Here is a 23622-nt window from a genome sequence, read left to right as displayed (position 1 = left end):
TCTGAGGAAAGAGGCAGTGCAGAGGTGCACCATTCCAGTGGAAGGCACTGTGACTCCAGGAAGACAAGCAGAGCCCAGTTACTGTGTTATTGACAGGTATGGCCTCTGCTCAGTCACTAACATAAAACCAGCTTTGTCTACTGATCCAGTAGGAACGTGGGGTCATGGCAATGGATCCAGATTCATGAAATGTCTGCACTCCTTGCATACAAGAGCAAGGGAAATAGGAGGCTCTTTCACACCCACACTCAGCCATGGCAGGTCTTTATTCGTTGTTTCCAGCTTCAGATTGTAAATACAAAGCTGAAACTCATTTCAAGTTATGATCCAGCATATGGCCTTATGCATTTATTAAACCTCATATGAAGATATCAATTAACATATAGGGCTTTGCTTGGCCCTACTCCACTGTCGTTAGCAGAAGAAACTAATTCGGTTTTTGTTTTCAATACTTAGGGTTTCCGCCATTTTCCCAAAATTAATAATCAGTGCTATTTTTAGCTTAATCATTGAATGCCATTGATAGACATCTCTTCAGGAGATATGATGGCACTTAGTCAAATCCCAAGGCTGTCCCAGTCATATTGATCACTAAAGGTGGAAAATAAATGTCAATTTAGTGTGTGTCTGAAAAAGAAGGGTTTATTGGTTCAGATAAAATCTTATTTGAACCTTACCCTGGAATTGAAGCCAAACCCAAAGTGAACTGTTCTGGAGGTTCAAGCAGTCTGGTTACCCTTTTCCTTCATTATTTTTAATTTCTGTGCACTTTTGTACTTCCCTGTTCCATCTAAGATAGTTATGAAAGTGGTGAATATTACAGCAATTATTGTTTTACAGTATTTCTCTCTCATTCAGAAACAGAAATCTTGCAAGAAAATCCATCTTTGAGAGTTCTATCACAAATTTCCGTGCCAGGAGTTGAAACCCTATGAGAATGGGGGCATTTCCAGAACTGCCAGAAGCCTAGAGTCTTGAAAATCTTGTTGATAAAGCCTATTTCCATGGCAGTTCCAGACCAACGTTGCCCAAGAAGTCTGGATAGTTCAGGTAAAGTTCAAAAAAGACTCTGAATTTTTTTTTTAATCCAAACTCTGAACTTCTGAAATTCACGCACCACTAGACTGAAGTAAATTTAAATCAGTTCAACTTTCCTCTGATTTCTCTCTCGCTACTATAATCAGGACTAGTTCCAGTGAAGTCCAGTAGTGTAAAGCAGCTGTGAGGAGATATTCCTGTGCATTTCACAGAGTGATCTATAAAAATTAACCTCTGAGTCCAAGGTAACTATTTCCTCGAGATGTCAAATTCAATATTGAATGTTTTTGCACAGCCACAACAAAAAGGGTACGTCATTATAATAAGATTTTGATCTTCTGGCAAAGGAATTAATAAGTGGCCAATATGGCCAGGCAGAGAACTTTATGTATCAATCTTATCTAATTTTCCAGAATCCAGATTGAGAACATGGGATTTCCAGGCTCAGAAACAATAAAAGAAGTTGGACTGCTCAAAGACTGACAGAGAAGCTAGGGGAATTCAATCAATCAGTACAGAGACAGAATAGATATCTGTCTTTGAAAGATGTCATAATAACTGAGGAGCAAGCAGGAAAAATACAGGCCAGACAGGCAGGTATTGTAAAAACAGCAGAGCAATATCTTGAGCAGCACAAATGTATTCCGCATTGACACTATTTAACAGTGGCTGGTATACATTTCTGAAGTGATTTTCATGAAAGATTTAACAACCTTCAAATAACATGCATTTTACTGTAACCTTTTTAAAACTCTCTATAGAATTAGGTCCAGATTCTGCACCTAAAAGAGAGGTCAGCACAGCTCAGAAAGTGGGGGGGGTGGGAGGAGGGTGGCGGTGCAAAGGTGATTGTAAGCCACACCTGGGTCCTCCCCTGCATCTGAGGCCAGTGAGTGCTGGGCCAGTTCCCAAGTACAATTTCAAAGCCGCTGTGAACTGCACCAGCTCCCAACAGCCCGCAAGGTCCATTCTACCAGCTGGGTGTTGCACTAGAGGTGTTGCAAAGGAGCTGCTATGGTTTCTTAGTGCCTTTCAAGGCTCTCCTTTTCACAAGGGACAACTCAAGGGACTAGATCTGTTGGGCTTATGTCTGCTTAGCAGCAGAGCACATTTAAATGCACAGAAGAATTGGGGCCTTTTTCAAAAAATTAAGTGAAGACCATAAGAATAGCCACACTGGGTCAGACCATTGGTCTATCTAGCCAGTATCCTGTCTCTGATGGTGGTCTGTGTCAGATGCTTCAAAGGGAATGAGTAGAACAGGCAAATTTCAATGATCCATCCTTTGTCATCCAGCCCCAGCTTCTGGCAGTCAAAGGCTTAGGAACACACAGAGCATGGGGTTATATCCCTGACCATCTTGGCTAATAGACATTGATGGATCTATCCTTCATGAATTTATCAAATTATTTTTTTAACCCAGTTCTACTTTTGGCCTTCATAACATCCCCTGGCAATGAGTTCCACAGATTGACTATGCATTGTGTGAAAAGTACTTCAGTTTGTTTGTTTTAAACAAACTGCTGCCCATTAATTTCATTAGGTGAGCCCTGGTTCTTGCATTATGTGAAGTGGTGAGTAACACTTCCTTATTCACTTTCGTCACGTCATTCATGATTTGATAGATCTTTATCATATCCACCCCTTAGTCATCTCTTTTCTAAGATGACCAGTCCCAGTTTTTTTAATCTCTCCTTGTACAGAAGCTCTTCTGTGCCCTCTAATCATTTCTGTTGCCTCTCTCTGTACATTTTCCAATTCTAATATATCTTTTTTGAGATAAGATGACCAAAATTGCATGCACTATTCAAGATGTAGGTGTACCATGGATTTATATAGTGGCATTATACAGTGACTTACTTTGTTTCCTTTGCATTTCTTCTTTTCTCTTTCCCCCATTTGCTTTCTACATTCCAGGTTCTGTCCCCCCATAGTACCTGTCTCTCTATGGCTGATTTTACTGTGATGTTTAATTATTCTGACCTTTAATTTCTTCTGTCTACCATATTGCTTTCCATCACATCTCCTCTTTTATCCTTTCCTTGCTTTTTTCTGCCGACTGTGTTCTCTGTAATTCCTTAGGGGCCGGTTTGTGGCTGACCCTTACGGGGGGTATGCCAGTGTCAGATGGAGCAAGGACCCTTTCTCAGCTGCATGGCCTGTGTCAGAGCAGCCACAACTGTGCCACTGAGCAATAGGGCTGCACTGGGATCTTCCTCCCCTGCAGCTTTGAGGGCACAGTCTACCCCACAGAAGGCAGAGAGGGGTAGGAATTGGGAGAGGCCGTTGGTCAATTCTGCCTCTTCCACACCCTTCCAGACAGCGTATGAAGATGTGTAGTAGGGGATGTGAACTCCCTGCATGCTGGGAACTTGGGGAGGAATTCTGTCCCCGGAAGGCTGAATTCCTTCCCCAGATCTCCGGGGGCAGGATGGATACACACCGCCCCTTTCTCCAGCCATAGTGTAATTTGCACTGTTGAGCCCCCATTTTCTCTTTGCCCCTACACACCCCGGTGAGCTTTTGCAGCACAAGGAGTCCCACTGGAAGCAAGTGAGCACATGACCACATCAAGGTTAAGGCTGTACAAGAGGGATTTTTCTCGCTCTTTCCTCTCACTGTGATCTCTGTCAATCTCGTTCCTTTTCTTTCTTTGCCCCCCAGCCTGAAGTTCATGGTTTTTTGTTCTTAGCATTCTCACTCCTTTTTCCACCTCAACATGTTTGCACTCACTCCCCCATATGCTTGCATCCCCATCTCTATCATCTACTCACATGACACCTTCAGAAAAAAAGTGTATTTACATGTGGTTTTAATATAAGACCGACCAGAGCACAGAGCATTTCACTGGTGTTAATATCAGCCACACAGTACCTTTGCCCATTGAATTCTCTCTAGCTGCCATTAACCCTCCTTCCATCTCAGTCATTACTACTAAGTAATGCTGAGCAAAAATCTGCAGCCAAAACATTTTTCTGCACAAAATGCAAGTTCAGAGATACCAAAATATTCACAAATTTGTATCAGTTTTGTGTGTTCAAAATAAATTCAAAAGGTCTAAATGAATAAAGTTTCAATGTTTGCAATCTGAAATGACCATTTTGAAATTTGCTTTATAATTTTTTTTTTTTAAACCAATAAACTCTAACACGGTCAAAACTTAAAATCTTTCAGTTTGGGTCGAATTAAATGTTTTAATTTGATCCAAAATTTTTTTTAACTAATTCAACAAAAATTCCAGAAAACATTGGGTTTGGGTTGACCTGAAACAATTTTTTCCCCAATTTTTCAGAATTGCCAGTGAACAAAAGAAAAATTCTAATATTTGCATATCTCTATCACTCAGTTTTAATTTAGTAACTGCAGGGGATCTTGAACAATATTCTATCACATTATTTACAATGCCATGGTTTAAAATTCCCAATCACTTAGTAATTCCCCTCTGTCATGTGTGGAGTATAGTCCACCAAGCTACTGGGAACCTGAACTTCATTACTTTCCTCATCTATGCTGTACTTTATCTAAACTTGCCATCATAGCACCAAACCCATGAAGTAAAGCAGCAGGACTGGTGGGCAAAATCAAGAAACAGTCTTGAAAAATATGGACTAAACCCAATAAGCCATAATGATGAAAGGGAGGTGTGATGGGGTGTGTCTCCCACACACAGGCCCAGGATGGGTTAATGTGGGCTGGCGAGGCCAATTATGCTATCTAGCTGCCCATGGAGGTTTGGCCAGACTTAGTTCCAGCTGGTGTAGGAGCTGAGTAGTTACTATAAACAGAGGAAGTTTGGAGCAGAAGAGGGCTGCTAGCAAGGAGAACCTCTACAGTAGTTCTCTGGGAAGAGGTAGAGCAGAGAGATCAGGAGGATCAAGGAAGAGAGCCAGAGGAGAAGCCTTTTTCCCCTCTCTCAGGGAAGCAGCCTGAACAGGACGCTGAGAAGGATAAAGGGACAAAGACCAGACAGGCTTCTCCGGGGACGAGCTGGAAGCCTGACTGAGATGGGGGCGTTGATGAGCCGGAGCCTGCCTGCACCCTAGAGTAAGGGAAAGACTGTGCCAGCCCTTGGATCTTGGCGTTGATCGAGACACAGGAGGACAGTTTAGAGCAGCACAGGCATGCAGGTAATGAGGTGGCTGCCTGCTAAGCCCTGCCAGGCTGAAGGCTGGGTTTTGTATACGTTTTTGTTGGACTTTGGTGGTGGGGTTTTGTTTTGTTTTTTTTTAAAAAAGGACACTGTAGCCCCAGAAGGGGCAGGACTCTAAATTGGTCAGGCAGGATACTCTTATGGCTGGATTTGCCCAAAGGACAGTGGGGGCAACTGAGGCAAAAGGGTGCTGCAATGCCACATCCAACCAGGAAGGGGCACGCTAGGGCAGCAACTTTGCTACTGGACGGCAAGTATGGGAGCTATGGCTACAGGAAAAAGTCTTCTTTATAGAACGGTTGATGGGCCGGGGGTCTGTGTCAAGTCCTTTTTGCGACATTTTTACCAGGGATCAGTTCATAACATCTATAATACTTTGCACTCTTGCTGTACAGCGCTTTGCATCCTCAATTACAAGCATTAACAAATTAATCTCCCAAACACCCACAAGGTACATAAATATCACCATTCATGACAGAGAGTGATGCAGAGGCAGATAGTTTGTGCAATTTGCCTAAGGCTACTGTGGTGGTCAGTGTCATGGCTGGCATTAGAACAATGATGTAAAACAACATCCAGTCTCTGGTTGATGTCAGCCAGCTCTCCTTTCCTTTGCTTTTACATGCGAGACCCACAAGGAGGTCACAGATTTGAGCATGCTAAATTTCTTCCTAAGTCTAGGTACGAATCTCATCACCACCACACATCTTTAGCTAAATCTGCTCTGGTACATTTTCATTAATAGACATAGTAATACATAATACTAAAGCAATTTAAAGATATTAAAGGGATTGAATCTCATAGCATCCCTGTCAGGCAGGGACAGTCAGTATTGTTACCACCACAGCACAGATGGGAAAACCGAGGGATGGAAGATTTACGTGATTTGATGAAGGTCGCACAGCAAATCTGTGTCAGGCCAAGGAAAAGAACCCAGATGTCCTGACTAATTTCCATATTTTGAGCATAGTTCTTCTAAATTATTTGACACACAAGACAGAAAGTGTACAACGGGCTCTTTTGAAGGCTTGTTACAGATAAAGAGCTTGAAAACCTAATGTTTTCTAAATTACAGGTCTTTCCCAAGGCGGGATTACATAAAGCCAGGCCCGCTGACAAAGGGGATAACAAGGCAGGTAATTGCCCAGGGGCCCTCCTCTCTTCCACATTCCCTTACCCTGAGGCCCCCACCACTGACACTCTCTTCTCCTCCCAGGGGCTGAGCTTATTTATTATGCACCATGCAGGTTCTTGGATGGCTGAGGAGGTGGTATCTGCTACTCTGCTTCCTGGGTTGATCAGTAACCTCCCTGGGCAGTCCAAGGGAGTCCTCCTCAGTCCTCCTCAGCCACCCGGGAACCTGCATGGCACATAATAAATAAGTAAAAACTTCTGGTGAAAGCCCACTTGGACCTCAGCCATTCCTTTCTAGGGGGGCCACTGACTATTCCGCCCTCTGTCCCAGAATTGCTGTCCATGAGCCTGCATAAAGTTTTTATCTGTGCTTGTATGTGCACCAAAAGGAGTACAGCACTTCCCATGTAACCTTGAGATTCTTCCTTTAGTTCATAGGAAGCACAATTCCTTGCTCCAGGGTTGCAATAATATTGAGAAGAATAAAAATTAATCGTATGTCTCCCCTTTTCCCTAACTGTCTTTTAATCCACTTGCTTAGCACATTCTGAACTCTCAAGAACACAAACCAGAGTAAAGGATACAGACTTTATTTTGAAATAAAGATCTTCTGCAGTCACACTCTGCTGTGACTCTCCCCCACCAATGCACAGAAAAGGGAAATACATTCAAATGGAAAACATAATGAGCATCTGCAGCATTCACTGTCACAGACAAGTAGGGGATACAGAAGACCCTTCTCATTGGCCGTGAATGCTCTTTCCAGGAGAATGTGCAAAAAAGAGCCTATGTATAATTTGTCACATACACTGAATAAAATGACAAAGTATCCCAATCTGACCCAAATGCCCCATTATTTAAAGTCATAAATATGATTAGTTGGGCAGATGAGGGTTAAAGACTTTTAACTATAATGGATGGATGATACATTGTGTCAGAAAAGCTGTTACCAGAAGTGCTGAATGACAATATTGCTGATTTAAGGCTACTTTTATTCATACAGATGTACAGCATTTTTTACTCAAAACTAAAATACTATAAGATAAATGCGAAACATGTCACAACCAAAGCCAAGTTCCTAGCTGTGCTCTCCTGTATTATCTTTAAACTGAAGTACAAAACGTAACAAGAGTTTGTCATCAAAAATAACACACTGTGGTGAAAAAGATAGAAATTTTTTTAAGAGAGCAGATAGTAATATTGAAGATTTTTTTTAACTTCAAAAATTGTAAAGACGGCTCAAGATCAATATATAGCAGGGTTGATGAAGTTACTCAGTAAAAAAGCAACCAAGAAATAAGATGAGATAAAACATCTTCTTGACCTATGCTGGCACACAACATAGGAGGTCTTGTGAGATTGATAACTTACAGTCAAGCTAGCGAAAAAACATAACAGCCTGACAATCTAAATATGTTTGCATAAAGAAGCCACTATAGTCTACTTGCAAGAGCTTGAAGGTACAGCATTTTAAAAAATGGATAAACTGTATGAGTTGTTATGTAAAGGTCACTGATTTATTCATGAAATTGATGGATATTGTTGTTTGCTCAGACTGAAGATGCAAACTTCCATACATAGGTGCATGCTCTCATGAAAGTGCAAAAAACCACATTCCCTGTTTTGGATGCATGAGGTAACTTGAGGAGTAAAATTAGCCTTTGGAAAGCATGCTACCAAGCTCAGACTTGAGAACTTTTCTAGCACTCCCTAAGTACAATTGAAATTTGAGACTCATTTTGTTTCCTTTTCTTTGGATTATAGCACAAATCTACAAAGCACTGACAACAGCTTCACATACACACAAAATTCCTCACCCCAAAATAATTAAACATATACACGCTTCCCTTAAGTTCTGTGAGAATCTATTTGTTGTTTTCTTAAGAGGGTTCCCCTCCTCATCCCCTTTCTGGTTTCAATAAAAGCACCGTTTGCCTTTATCAAAGAAAAATTCTGATAATACTTGGGTCTAATTATATTTTTCTCTCCCTAGAATTCTTAAAAAGTAAAGAGCATTAGGGACTCCAATTATTGTCTTTGCAATATGAACACCTCTTTGGCTTGTTATGTTTCTTACTGCTAGATCTCTTCTTCACTGTTATCTCCTCCTTGTTTCTTTAAAAATAATAAATTCAGTACAAAACTTATTTTGGTTCAAATTGGCAAATTTTTTAAAACTATTTTTGAATCGAACTGTGCAGTTTCAAATGTGACCTTCTGAGTTTTTGCCTAGGTCTAGCTTTAAATCACTGAATTCCATCAGATTTCTTACTTCTCTTCCATTCTCTCCTACTGTCATGTTGATGCTTATTAACATTTGCAAAAAATATGGTTTATTTCCCAGCTGGTTTCCCCACTTGTATTTCTCTTCCAATGGTGCAGGTAAAATGAAAGGAGGCTGGAAATATTCTTCCATAAATCTCCTCAGGAGGTTCATGAACTCATTTCAGCCATCTCTGGTCTAGTTCCCTTGTGCTCCTCCAGTTTTATAAAATGGATATAGTCAGCCATTCACCCACCACAAGCCTTTTCACATCCTCCAGCAAGCATGCAAACCAAGAAATTGCACAAGAGCAATGCACAAATTTTGATGACCCTACTGGTGAATACATTCAAGAAATTAAAAGGTTTCTTCGGCTACACTACAACCCCATATGAGTGTCCAAAGACTTCAGCCCCATATTCAGGAAACACACACAAGTCTAGGACAAAGGTGATCACATGTAGATCCAACAACAAAAAAAACTGCCTTTTACAAGAGGGAATTTAGTAGCCAGCTTAATAGAGACACACAGATTTTATCAGGTACAGAACTAAATTTAGTAAATGCATTTGTAAGTATAGAAGAGAACACATGAAAGTACAGAGCTGTATTGGGGAGAGAAGAATATTCACATCTGGCATGAAGTGCTAGCTATTTTGTGTGAACTTCAAGACCTGAATGTCAAGGAGCCTTACATTTTAATTTCTGAAGTTGATCATCAGGACACTAGAACACAGCACCTTCCCATAGTCGAAGAGTAGGGTTGCCAATTTTGGCTGGACGTATTCCTGGAGATTTCATCATATGACATACTCTTTAATTAAAGATTAATCTTTAATTCCTGGAGACTTCAGGACAATCCTGGAAGGTTGGCAGTACTATCTAAGAGGTAGGACAAGACTTGAAGGAGAAATCAGACCAGAGTTGACAACTGTAGCGTGACACTGCACAAGCCCCAATTTCAACCACAGTTCACTTCATTTACAACATGAGAGGGTTGGAGGTTTTTTTGGTTCTCAAATCTACAGCAGACCTATATTACTGTAATCTAAAAAGTAACTGCATGGCACGAACACCAAAATGTTTCTGTTCACCAACTCCTCTTAGTTATGTAAAAACAGATGAGATGCACAAATACAAGTTATTTTATATAACTCTCATGACATGGCTAGACATAGACTGAGCAATACATTAGGGCTTTAAGCCACTGCCTATGGTGTACAGGGGAAGTGCAGGGAAAAACTAAGCCAGAACTAAGGCCCTGTACATCAGACAGGCACAATCACGCCTGGGAGATCAGGAGGAGTGGGACCATCATGGCAGTCTTTGAAAGCGTTCAGCATGTGCTCACCCCAGGTGTGGTCAGTTTTGCTGGACCAGGGAGCAAGCTTCAACCTACCCTTTATAGGGAGGATAGCATCACCTTGAGTCCTAGTCTCACAGCATGTTTGGGTTCCTTGACTGTGATTGCATCCAGCCCTGCGCCAGGGCACAGAGTGAAATGGACATGAATGATCCTTGCACACACAAAGCCTGGGAAACTCTGGCCCTAAGGAGAATAGGTGTGTTCTGTTGCACTGGAAATGCTGCAGGTACCTGCCATGACTTCAAGTAAGACATGAATCTCACTCATCACAGGGAGATATTGCCATACTCCATGCAGCACTGATTACCATTTTACTCTTGACTTGTATCTCTGACATTTTGGTGGAACATATTTTTCCCATTTGTAGATGCTAGCTACACTGGAAAGGATCATTTACTTTTCCTTTCTGCTCAGTATCAAGATTAATTGCATGCCTGCTTTGGATTTCCCCCCCCAGACTATTGTTTCAGGAAGGGTGGAGAAAATGTTGAATGAGTGGTGATTGAGGGGCTTGTATTGTGTTCCCTCAAGATAACAGAAAAGGAGTAAAGGCCTTTTGTATATCCCTGGCCTGTATACTTCAGGAAATTCCCTCTGGTGAATGCAAAGTGCTCACAGAAGCACTTGGGAAGACATTAATTTGACCGAAAGATTTTGCCATGTTTAACACAAATTTTCCACAGCAAATGAGATATTTCCTCTTGGCCCAACTAAAAACATGGATTAAAATGCACCAGTTGTAAATTAGCTTTCCCTCACTTGGGCCCAATTCCAATGTCAAACCACCCACTGACATCAGCAGCAGCAGGTTTGATTCTTTTGTTGACATGGCAGTTTTTAAACTTTTAATACAGTATGCTGTGACTGGTGCTTACTGTACAAAATATACTCTCTCCATAGTTACCTTTTCTTCCTCGTCTCCCCCCTCCCCCAAACCACCAAGCACTCTATCTTCACTTGTTGTCTCCCATCATAGGCTTAGATTAGAAGCTCTCTGCTGCAGAGACTTTTTTTGTATTACATACATGTACAGCATCTAGCACATTGGGGACCTGATCCCTGATGGATCCTCTACGCACCAGAGTACCACAAACTAATAATGATGGTAATGGTAATAATCTGAAAAAGTGTCTCTGAGCTTTGGGCTAAGGATAAACCCAAGTTGTGAAGTTCAGGTCCAGATGCAAACTGGGGTTTGGATCAATTCACGGCCATCTCTACTTTGAAGAATATGGTCCTTTTCTGATGCAAACTTCAAGGGCTTATTTATAGCTAATGATGATATCTCATGATTACAAAGTGCAATATATCAGTTGGTATTTATTTACAGTAAATTAATCCTCGGAGTAAAAGTCCCTACCAGGGACAGGCATTTGAGGTAGTGTACCTGAAGGAGTGAGCATTTTAGCTTGGGACCCAGAACGGTTTGCTATGGTTTGCTCACTGTTTAGATTAACAGAATAAAATAAACTCTATGTTGAAGTTGCTACAGTTTCAAAATTTTACCCGGTGTCTCACAAGAAAGAAGTCCTTACACAAACATTCTCTAGGCAGATTTGTAGCTAGAAAAGCATTTAAGCCATACTGCAGATCAGACAGGATTAGAATTTTGTGTGAAAAGATTCTTCATGAAAGAAAAGCAAAACACATGATCATCAGAGCGTTTTGTGAAAATGTAACTTCTTGACTAATTTTGAAAATGAATTACAGTAGAACCTCAGAGTTACGAACACCAGCATTACAAACTGATGGTCAAACCACACGCCTTTTTTGGAATCAGAAGTATGCAATCAGGTAGCAAAGACCAAAAAAAAAAAAAAAAAAAAACCACAGTACAATACTCTGTTAAGCATAAACTACTAAAAATAAAGAGAAAATTTTATAAAAGATTTGACAAGGTAAGGAAACTGTTTCTGTGCTTGTTTCATTTAAACTAAGATGGTTAAAATCAGCATTTTTCTTCTTCATAGTACAGTTTCAAAGTATTATGTCAATGTTCAGTTGTAAACTTTTGAAAGAACAACGTTTTGTTCTGTTTCAAACATTTCAGAGTCACGAACAACCTCCATTCCGGAGGTGTTTGTAATTCTGAGGTTCTACTGTAAAACTTTTCTCATTCTCCCAGAAGGGAGACGTAACTTTCTAGTAAAGAAATTCTTCAGACATTAGTATGGACAAATGGTAAGCAACATAATAAACATGCTATTCCAAGATCACATTTAGAATCCAAATGCCAGAGATCTCACCATCCCTCCCTGGAATTTGGCTCCCACTTTCTTGTTCCCTCCTAATGCAACCCGCATTGCTTCAGCCTTAAGGAAAACATATTCCAAACCTTCTTCAGTCCAACATAACTCTTTCTAGTCTTTGAAACTTTACAGATCTGTCTTTCAGGCTTCAAATCCCCCATAATGTCCCTGAGGATTCTAAAGACTGGGAAGAGTGTGCATGCACATGAGCGGAAGGTGTATCGTCTCAGGCCGTAAGCTTGCTGCTTTGCACTGACCCCAGTTCTTCTCTGTTTACATCTCAGCTGCTCTCGGAATTCTCCTCTGTGAAGAATCCCAGAGCTGACTGTACATGAGACAGATCTGAATGGCACAGTGTCAGGGCCTAGCCAAAGACACAAAGAGGCACACCATGAATGAGTCTTTATGGGATCATTAAAGGTATTGGCAGTGCAGTTTGGGGGTCACAGGAAAGAGAAAGAGATATGAAGGGCCTAAGGGATTAGTTATCACCTTCTCCACAGACCCTCAGACTCACATCTCAAGAACAAAATATGGTCCCCTTTGGTAAATGGTGAAATACTCCCTGATCACCTATCCTCACCAAGTGTGCAAGTTCTTTTTATAAATACACTTCCTCTAACATCTCCGGAAATGGGCAGAAGGAGTAGTACTGGAGGTGTTAAACAAAAATAAAAGATTCAGAATTTCACTCTGAGCAGATGTAAACTCTTACCACCCCTCCGACAAGGATGGCTGCCATTTCAACAAGTACTACTTCCTATGGCGTGGTACTACAGTGTAAGCTTTAATGTGATGGTGTAGCACTTGCAGCAGTATCTCCATTTGTTGAAGCTCTCACAGACACCTCCTTCCAAAATTGTATTTTGAATGACCAAGTATGGCTTTCATAATCCAATGCACATCGGAGTAAATTTCCTTTTTCTGGGGCCAGTTTCTGCCATTCTACTTTGAGTAACACTTTACCCCATGAACAGTCCCATTGATTTTGAAGAGTAAGATATTATTAACAGGACTTGGGACTTCAGGTGGAAAAAAAAAAAATCAGGCCAGTAGAGGAGAGGTGATTGCTTAAGCCATGTGTTTGAATCAGAGTTCGGTTCAAGGTCATTTATATCTGTTTTTATCCACCTCTGGCCGACTCCTTACCTACTGTTCAAAAGCATGGACTGATTGATATGCGATGGCACTTTTTCTAGTTTACCTTCAGTACTTTGGGAGCAGAGGCATGTGGTGCATGCTGGTAAGACCCATGACAATTAAGGCAACTTATCTGAAACAATCCTTCTTACCTTTCATCCCAAACTTGGAGTGTTTTCCAAACTTCAGAATAATAAGCATTATCACTAGGCCAGTGCACACTAATGCTGCAATCCCCACCACAACATACACCTAAAAGAGAGGGCAAGAACAGTTAAATCTGCTGCACAAAGATTAACCATCTTCAAAAGCAATCAGCATTTATTCAGAAGAATCAAACAAGGGAATGTTTTTTTTAAAAAGGGGGTGGGGGAGAAGAGTGTCAGATCTAAGAGCACAGAGGGAGCCATTATGTGGGCTCGCCCCCACCCTGCAGAGAACAGAGACTCTGCCACTTCCACATTCTGCCTCTTCATGGGTCTCGGGTCTGCCCTGGGAGAGGAGACCGAGGCTGAGTGGGATGGTGGGAGGAGGGGCTGGATCAGAGGAATGCACGCCATCCACTCCTCCAGCCCATTATCAGACAAGATAATGCAGTTTGAGGTCCTATTACCTTTCACACAATGTACCCCTGGGGGACAGCCGATGACAAGGAGCTGGGCTGGGGACCTCCAGAACCAAAACCACTGTGCAGCACAAAGCACTGTGCAGCTCTGACCTCTCACAGATCCCTCAGGATTCTGCAAGTTATGAGATGGTCCCCGTTGTGCAGAAATCCCATAAGGGACAACCAAGAGATGGGGGTGGGGGGCACCATGAGGTAATGCTCATGGAGATTTGCTCCCCCAGACACTCACCCACAGGTCTTACTGAGGAGGGATGATCTAAACTTCAGCTCTTACTTTGGGCCTTGATGTCCCTGACTGACAGGAACAGAATACGGGGAAATGATTTGAGATCCCTCCCACTAGCCTATATCTGTTAACAGTTTTGTTTTGTTTTTTAAATCCTGAACTTCTTTCCTCCTCCAATTCTCTCTCCTGAGCTATTCTTAGCTATTTTAAAATTGAGAAACCTGTGTGTACTGAAGCAATATCTAGTCTGTAGCCAGCCACCCACAGCTTTCTATTCTTCCACAGCTCACAATTCTCCCTCCCATTCATGCATTGTATGTGTGCACAGGCACACGTTTCCACTGCCTTTCAACTTGTGGAATAATTTACACTACAGGTTAACCAGTCAGAATGGTAGTGCTTTACACTCACTTGGCACAGGTATAAATGATTACACAGAGGCAAAGCAGTGGAGAATCGGGCTCACTTAATTAGCTTTTTCTACTAAAAATCTCCATGTTATCTTTTAATGACAATCCCGTGAAAAATGGAGCCAAAATACGGAATTCTAATTTGAATTTTCATAACTTGACTTCACTATGAGCGGTAGTTGACTACCAGATTTATAAATCCAGTGAGAGAGCCTTTCAAATTACCTTGAACTTCAAGGATGTGAAAATCCCTTACTTTGCAAATAAAATTATTGTATTTTAGGCCCTATGAAAAACAACATGGCATGATAGATCATCTAAAAGCTGGTCAGAAAAGTGACACAAATTAAGTATCCATTTTATTCAGCATGAAAAAAGTCACTCACTCCGCCCACCCTCCCCCCTTCCCCAGCCCCCTGTTTTCAGAAAGGGGCATCTTAAACAAATTCTAGTGACAGCTCTGGTACGCTGCTGGGTGAGCATCCCATCACCAGTAAAAACATCACAGCTTCATCAGTTCTACAGTCAGAAAGTCTGCCAAGATTAGAAACCAGGAAATAATGTATATACTTACAGTGATGCTATCTTCATTCTCTTTGTTGGAAACATCCGTAGAAGTGATTTGATTACTGTTATTCGTGGTGTCCCCAATATCATTAGGCGTGGTTCCATAATCTTAGAGTGGAGGAAAAAAAGGCTGTCATTATTATTTCAGCTATTGTAACAATGCAATGTTTGAAACATTTGAGACTCTTGAGTCCCTTGTAAAAGATGCATGGTTTCTATTTTATCAACTGAGCAGTCTGCTGGGGATCTACAAAGCCAAAAGCTTTATGTGCTCCAGACGTTTTAAACCAATGTGTAACTAGTCAAGGTCTTTTAAAAAATAGCATTTTTCTTTCAAATGTCATAATCCATTGCTTACTGTTTATATAAAACTTCAGAGAATGGATCTACACTGTAATATAGGCTACCAAGAGAAGCTAGAATTAAAGTTAAGGAAGGACTTTTACTGTAAAGCCGGTATTGGGTTCTTCTGACTCCTCACTAAACACAAAAGACTGTCCTCAAGATTGAATTGTTTGAGCCTTATACTCAGCCAAAGGTAAGGCTTTTAAAAAGGGAGCTTGGGGAATTCTGCGGTATGTCTACACGGCAGCTGAGATTGAGCCTCCCAACCCAGATAAACAGACTTGTGTTAACTTGGCTCAAACTAGCATGCGAAAAACAGCCATGTTTGGATGTTCCAGCTCCAGCAAGGCCTGAGGTAGGAACCCCAGCTCACATCCAGGGGGTCAGATGGGCTTGAGAGCCTGAGCTGCCACCTAAGCCGCAATATCTCCCCTGATATTTTTAGCACACTAGCTTGAGCCAAGCTAGTGCAAGTCAGTCTACCCAGGCTGGGGAGGGGGAGGGAGAACTCATTCCCAACTGCAGTGTAGAAATCCACTTCTGTTTTATTTTTGAGAATTTGGCAAAAGTCCATTTAGCTAGTTTTGGGTTATCAAAGTGTGAAGTGACAGATCTTCTCAGGAGAAAAACAATTCAAAACCACTGTTCTGTGTACTTGTATAACTCAAGAACATTTTACATTCCAAATTGCTAACTTGCCCATAGACTTAATGCTGAAAACGGTTTAGTGCCAGCCATTTCTTAAATCAAATTTCTTCAGACATGATGGACCACATCCTACTCTTAGTTCCACAGGGGAAATCCAGAATAACCCCACTGAAAGAGGAGTTTGGTCCAACCAAGTTATAATTATTTCAAAACTGCACAACGGTTTAATCACAACAGGATTTTCCACTCGCATTATTCCAAGATAACAGGGACCAAATAGTGTATGCTTAGATCTGGATGTCCACACACTGAAACAAAACATAGCTGCATTTATTTCTAGGATTACATTCTAAAATATGTACGTGTGTGAGTGAGAGAGAGAGAGAGAGAGAGAGAGAAACATTCCAATAAATGTAATCAGTACAGTTATTGCAACTATTGCTCGTGAAATTATTTGAATTTACAGTCAATCACAATTTTTTTTCCTATTTATACTTTGTTTAAATCAAGAAGACATTTCAATGCCAAAATTCTGTAAGTGGAATTTGAAAACAGGGTAGGATCGGTCGTGCTGTCTCTAGCCTCAGAACTGTCAAAGGGGAAGGGAGGATTTGCACTCTAATAAACTTACTTCTCCTGGCGCTTAGTGGAGAGGTCATTTTGGAGAGGTCAGCTGGGAATGCTGGCAACATGGTGCGTGGTCACTTTCAGTTTTCATGCACCCACACACATATTTCTTACTGCAAAGCATCTTGCATATCACATACGGCCCTTGGGGTTGGGAGCATGGTTATTTGGCCTACATGGCTATCCTTGTCACCAGCTCAACATCTGCTTAAGCTGGTACAAAGGAGCCAGACCAAGTTGACTCTCCTGGGTCTGCATCATATAGGCCAAAGACCAGGATTTAGTCCAACTGTAACAGATAAGAGTACCTATTCTGTGTGCAAAGTGGCTCGCTTGTGATGCTTTCAGGAGACAATGTAATTTCTTGACTTTTTACCATTTAAAACCTCAACCATAATGTTGCCTTAAAGTTATTTTCTCCTCCCCCTTTCTGTATAGCTACATATTCACAGCAGGCGTCAAACTATAGAGAAAGGCAAGGGGACAACATTCCTCTTATTACTCAGATTACATCTTGGCCCTGCCTTCATTCCCATGTGCACAAGCAGTATGACATCTGAGAGCTGGTGCTGTGGAGGCTGTCAGTAAAATGTTACTAGCACTTTTGTGCTGCTATGACACCATGGGGTGGGGACGTTTGACCTACCCCCTCTGAAAACAGTACCTAGATCTGTTGCTGCATAAAAGGTCTAAGTGTACTTAGGTTCCTGTGGCTATAGCATCTGGCTTTCTCTAGAAGTAAAGTTGTTGGCAATGCCTTTATTAGGATAGCTTTACCCCTTCTGTTCTTCTATTCTAGTTCTATTGCATGGGCCATTATAAGTTCTTGGATCTGCTTTCGCAATACTGCAGGTTACAGGAACTAATCACAATGGCAACGTAAAATACACATTAACAGATACCAAAATACACTTTTCTATCACCACAATATGACCATCACATTTTCAAAGGGACAAATTTTGACCTTAATTACCTTCAGGTAACAGATGACAGAATTTGGTAAGCAACATTTGCCAATAAACTTTATCCTTCTACATATCAGAAGACCTGTGAAAGTGTATCTTGAGGGATTTATCAACAATATATATGTTTTCCCAGACTCTTAAAAAGACTCTGAATACTGTATTACATTATAAGGGGCAAAAAATAAATTAGGCCACTTTGGCACATTAGCGGTGCACTGCCACTTCATGCTGAAGAACAGGGGATCCCTTAAATTTACACTCTAATCAGGACCAAATTTTCAAAGCCCTTTGTATGGGTGAGCCATGCAAAACATGTGCATAACCACTACCTGGGCAAAACTGCATATTTGCAATGCACCAGTTGGGCAGTTTTGCATTCGAATAGGTTCTTGTGCATGTCATTACTCAATTTGCATGTACAAATGTAGCATTCTGACATGTGTAGGGTGCACATATATTTACTCTGACTCACCCACTCAGTGGAACTTTAGGGCTTGATTCTTCACTGCACTGTAACATTTGCAGTCATCTACCAATGCAAAGTATGCATAAAATGGTACCAAAACAAACAACAGCATTTTGCACCCATTTCATATCACTGTAAAGGACTACACAAGAGGTGTGGCAGTGAAGACTCAGACCCTGAGCCAGTAAGATATAAGCATCAACTATACATCCTGCAGAAATACACTCATTACAAATATTTTGTGACACACTGCTGTGGCTGTGGTTTTATCTGGCATACTTTCTCATTTTTTATGACTACACAAGGGGAGGCAGCATGGCGCAGAGGTACAAATATGGGTCTGGGAACCAAGAATGCTGGCTTTGCATTTGATTTCCTGTTGGGCCTTGGGCAAGTCACTTCTTCCACGGCATATAAAAATAAGGCTAATACTTCTTCCTTGTCTGCCCCCACAGACATGTTGCGAAGATTAATTATTTAAAGGATTAATGTTTGTGCAGTGCTTTGAGCATGTAAGTGCTATGTAAATGCCAAATATTACCACCAAAACACCTTGTACCCCAAATTCTAATGTTTGGTTGGTAAGCGTTTGTTTCCTTACACCTTTTAACAGACATTTAATGGACAGTTTGGGGACCATCATATGCGGCACAGAGCACAGAAGGCTAAATCCATAGGGATGGACCAATGCCTACTTCAAAGGTTTTCTCCACACAAAATCCTTAGCCCTACCCAGCCAATCTGCATGTCCAGGCAGGGCCCAGCTCAGCTACTAACACAAGGCATAGGGAGGAGTAGCTCCCCAGTGTCCTCCTGTGCCTCTCCTTAGTAGACCTTGGTCTGGAAGACCTATGCAGTGACATCTCACTAGTCACCCACACCACATCCACAGTCTGACCACCAGAGAGAGCTGCGAAGACCTATCACAAATCTCTGAGGCATTCAGGGGTATGTCACGACACTCTTGTTTTTTTTAATTGAAAACATTTTCCATTCCATCTCCTGGTTAGCCCCTCTAGTCCATTTTATTTCAGTAGGGTGAAGAAGTGTTCGCTTTGCATCCTGCTCAGCTATCCCTATTAGCTTTTAAATTTACATATCTGTAGTTTAATATCATTCCCACGTGGTGGTTTCTCTCTCTCTCTCACCCCATCCCCCTACATATCCAAGTGTCAGTAAATGCCTCCTCCCTCGTGAAAAGCCCAATCCTGTGAGGCACTGAATACTCCCAGCACCCACCGAAGTTAGCAGGAGTTGACAGCACTCAAACTTACAGGAGATGTTTAGCACCTTGCAAGAGCAAGCTCTCAGAATCTGACTTTTTGGCCAAACGTTTTTTCCTTTACCACTACTGTGACCCAGGAATCTCTTAGTGCCAACTGGAAAGGGGCAGAGAGAGGGTGATGGGGAAAACAGGAATCCTCTGACTCTGGTATTTACATTCTCGTTCATCAAAGAGTGTCATGTGAGGTCTCTAATAAAAAAAGCCTGTGTCACTCTGGTCATCAATATTGTTGTGAAATGTATTTACAGATACTATGTAAAGAGTTATGAACATAATTTTCAGTATATATACACATAACTGGAGGGTTGGTTACCCAAAAGTGAAAAACAGATTGTCTGTCAGACAAGAGATGTTTATGCAGCTATCTGTTTACATGTAAACAGGAGCAACCATTACCATTCTAAGTCAAATACTAATGAAGAGCTAGCAGAGACTTCAGAAAGAAACTAACAAGAGGAGAAAAATAGCCCTGGAGGTGAGGGGAGGAGGGAAGAGACCCTGTCTGAAGGTGCACATCAAAGGTTTGCTTAAGTATATTTGGGAGGGACAAAGGAGACATACAGTCATCCCTCACCTAGGAAGTAAATGGACAGTGAATTTTCTTCATGAAAGTGAGATCTCAACCAGACTTGATGAAAATGCTGGCAAGACTTTGCCTGAGATAAGCTTCTTTAGCCAAGAGGGTAACTTGTTGGTTAAGTTTAGGCTCCAAAGAACAAGTTATGATTTTGTTTTATATGTAACCATTTGTTCCCAATATTCTTATTCACTATTACCTGAATCCCTGTTCTTTGATGATAAACTTATTCTTATTTTCACTAGAGAGAAGTCTAAGTGCTGTGGTGTTAAGCAAAGTGCTGGTTCTGAGTTGAATCTTACAAGCTGGTGTGTACTGTTCCTTTCGGAACAGCAAATCTGGTATTTCTGTTCAGCAGATAAGGGGCTGGACACTGCAGGGGGTGCTCCAAGGACTAGGAGGCTTGTTTGTGTCGATTGCTACTTGTACAGAAAGACCAAGGCCTGTGAAGACCTGGAAATAAGTGCTTGTGTTGCCAGAGGCCGGCGGTTTCAGGGAGCTGACCGACAGCAGGCACAGACAAGATTTCCTCTCACTAAGGGCTGGTAGACATGAAGTGCCTCACAACCCTGGGTAATCCTAGGGAGCATCACAGCTACCTTTGCCTCCCCTCATAACAATCTAGAGGGCAAATGTTCAGTTTGTTCTGAAATGAGCATAGGAATTTGAAAAAGACTTTTCAAGGAGGAGGAAAACACCTTTCTATCTTAATTTCAGAAGATACCCCAAGTTAAAAGTACTTCTACCAGTGACTCTCCCCCCAAAAACCAACTCCTACAGCACTTCGAATCAGCTCACTGTCTCCTCTCTCATCGGCTCATCCCACTAACTGGACCCTACTAAAGTGCATAGGACTGCTCACATGTGTGAAGTTATGCATGTTCTTGAGTACTTTTACCAAATGGGGGCCTCAGAGGATTTTACAGAGCAAAACCAAAAGATCTGTGTCATGCATACAACTTACATAACAGAATACATGTAGGAAACTGTCCAAATTACCCCAAAAAATCATTTGTCCCTCCTTGGAAAAAAAGGGAGGGGAAGCTATGCTTTAATATTTCCAAACCACTTAAAGACAATTTGCTGCTCCAATTGCACATTTGCTAAAGTTTAATGACATGGAATGGAATCAAAGCAATAACATTTAAATCAGCTTAAGGAAACTTAAGTCATGGGCTATTTGAGCCAAATAACCATACACTGAGCAGGATTCAACCCCGCCTAGACTATAAAGGGTAGTTTGGAAGCACTGTTAAGGATGGACTTTCACACTTAGTCAAATACAACAGCGTTATATTAAAGTAGCCAATTGTTTTGCAGATTTTTCTCCCAATATTTGATCCTCAAGTTATTTGTGTTAAAACAAGACTCATCTCCTCCTGTTGGTACTTTTTACAACTTACTTGTAGATGGTTAGGTCCCAACGCCAACACAATTCAACTTAACAATGGTTACATGAGACTGCTGTTGGTTCATCCTGTAACAGTGTGGCCATCCATATTGGAAGAGGCCAAAAACATGTTACTATCAGGTTAAAAAAAATTCTGTATACCTGAGTTTAGGCAATATTTTATTAAGTTTGTGTAAAGTTTTCAACAGCACCTAACTCACACTGACTTTCAATTCATTATAAAAATAATTTGTCCCTAACCATCCAGGACAGCCCAGAGATGTTAGATAACAACTGTGCTACAACCAAGTTTACAAACTGCTCTGCTATTATGGTACAGATTGGATCTTCATCAGGGATGAGTTAACACATTTTGCCTAAATCAGTGCCAACTAGAATACTCTGGGTTCAAAAGCATAGCTCTCATCCAGATGTTAGCAGGTGCAAATTCTGACTATATAAGATAGATAGCAGGAAAGGTGAGGGCGGGGGGAGAGTAAAAATAGGGTGAAAAATGAGCAGAGAAGTGGAGTGAAAAACCAGTACAGAGACACAATGGAAAGGAGGAAAGAGGGGAAGAAAAAAACCCAAACAAACAAATTATAAGGGTCCTCACTTGTGCCAACCTCGTTTTTTAATGGGAATTTTCCTCTCTCTGAGATGTAACATAGGCTTCCCTCCATGTGGTAAAACATGCTTTTAATAAACATTGAATTGTCAGAGTATTAATTAACTTACAGGAGAAGAGACAATGAACTCAATTTCCCCTCCCCCCCGAAAACATAACTATGGAAGGATCACAAAAACTCCATATCCAAGAGTTGGGCCACCAATCGCTTTAAACCTCCATTTGTGGATATTTGCAACCATTCTACAGCAGTACATTTATGTTTCTTCTTGTCTGAACCAACAGCAGCAGAGAAAGCAGTAGAAAGCTCTATTTGTATTCATTTATCTTAAAATAATATAAGGCAGGAAAAGAACCATCAATATAAAGAACATTTGGTTCACGTTAACATAATATTTAAGTTTAACTGAGCATAACAGTCCATCCTTTAGTTATTTGAGTTACTTAATTTGTCATTCTTTTTTGTAGATTTTGAAAAAAAGAAAATCAAAATATATACCATAAGGGTCAGGATCCACGAATGGGCCACTCTCTGAACAGAAAAGAAAGAATAGAAAGAGTTTGTAAATATCTTGCAAAAGTGCATGAAAATAATAGTTTTTAGGAATTCTGTTTGGAGTTAAAAGGTTATTAGCCATAGCAATGATATTATATAATATCAATTGTCCACAAATTCAAATAACCTAAGTACATTCTACAGACTTTTTATTCAATTACATTTTTAATTTTTTTCAGAGACATGCAAAATGTCAACATTTTCTTCATGTGAAAGATCTGATCTACACCAAGGGCAAAACTGAGTCCTGGCAAAGGCAGTTACAATTCCAAACAGTGCCAAATTCTACTCTTTTATGCTGGAATAACTGCAGTATGAACTATTCCTGTTGAAAAAAATCAATGGCAAAATTGTAATTGATATTAAGGGGACCAGAATTTGGCCCATTAACTTCAATGGGAGTAGCAATGACTTGGGACAGGGTGTATTTGGCCTATATATATTGTCTCTCTCCATGTCTAACTCTAAAACCTAGAACATCTGTTAATCTGTGTGCAGCAGTGGAATCAGCTACAAGCATGGTTGAGAGCTTTTTTGGTTCAGAATATCACCAAGTTCTACCACCACTGGTATTTGTGGTCTGTTACTGTCCAGTTTTTAAGTTTTCAGCCATTTTCAGCTTTTATGCCCATACGACAGCACGGGCTTTCACCTAGTTCTTAACTTAAAGCTCTGTGATGAAAAACTATTTTAAAATTGTAATATTGTCAGCTGGCAGCATATCACAAATGATTAAGGGCTAAAGTCACTGATGTGCTGCTTAGTCTAACTTCATTGACTCTATTGGAGTTGCACTGCTTGGGGTTCAGTTTCACATCTGATCCACAGGTAGAAGTCTTGTTGAAGAAAATGAGAGTCACACATGCAGGACATCTACAAAATCAAACCCTTAATCAACTAAAATGGACAAAACTGATCTGCATTTTCCAATATACAGTTCTGATGTCATTTTGTACCTGGGCCT

The 23622-nt window shown here is 41.0% G+C and overlaps 1 protein-coding gene across 6 annotated transcripts in view; it reads right to left on the bottom strand.

Moving 5' to 3' along the window:
• LOC137167129 (BDNF/NT-3 growth factors receptor-like) overlaps positions 1-23622 on the bottom strand; it is a 259594-nt gene that overhangs the window by 174993 nt on the left and 60979 nt on the right. For 5 of the 6 annotated variants that reach the window (XM_067569140.1, XM_067569142.1, XM_067569139.1 and 2 more), the window contains 3 exons: positions 22602-22634; positions 15179-15279; positions 13493-13592 (listed from right to left, as the gene is read on the bottom strand). In XM_067569140.1, coding sequence (XP_067425241.1) covers positions 13493-13592; positions 15179-15279; positions 22602-22634 — 234 coding nt within the window. The remainder of the gene's footprint in view (positions 1-13492; positions 13593-15178; positions 15280-22601; positions 22635-23622) is intronic. The other variant, XM_067569138.1, reaches the window with a different exon arrangement.

The sequence above is a fragment of the Emydura macquarii genome, unplaced genomic scaffold (assembly GCF_026122565.2).
Source record: "Emydura macquarii macquarii isolate MOO-44397 ecotype Brisbane River unplaced genomic scaffold, CSIRO-AGI_Emac_v2 contig_2897, whole genome shotgun sequence".
In the NCBI taxonomy this organism is placed as follows: domain Eukaryota; kingdom Metazoa; phylum Chordata; order Testudines; family Chelidae; genus Emydura; species Emydura macquarii.
This window is presented reverse-complemented; position numbering and strand designations above follow the sequence as displayed.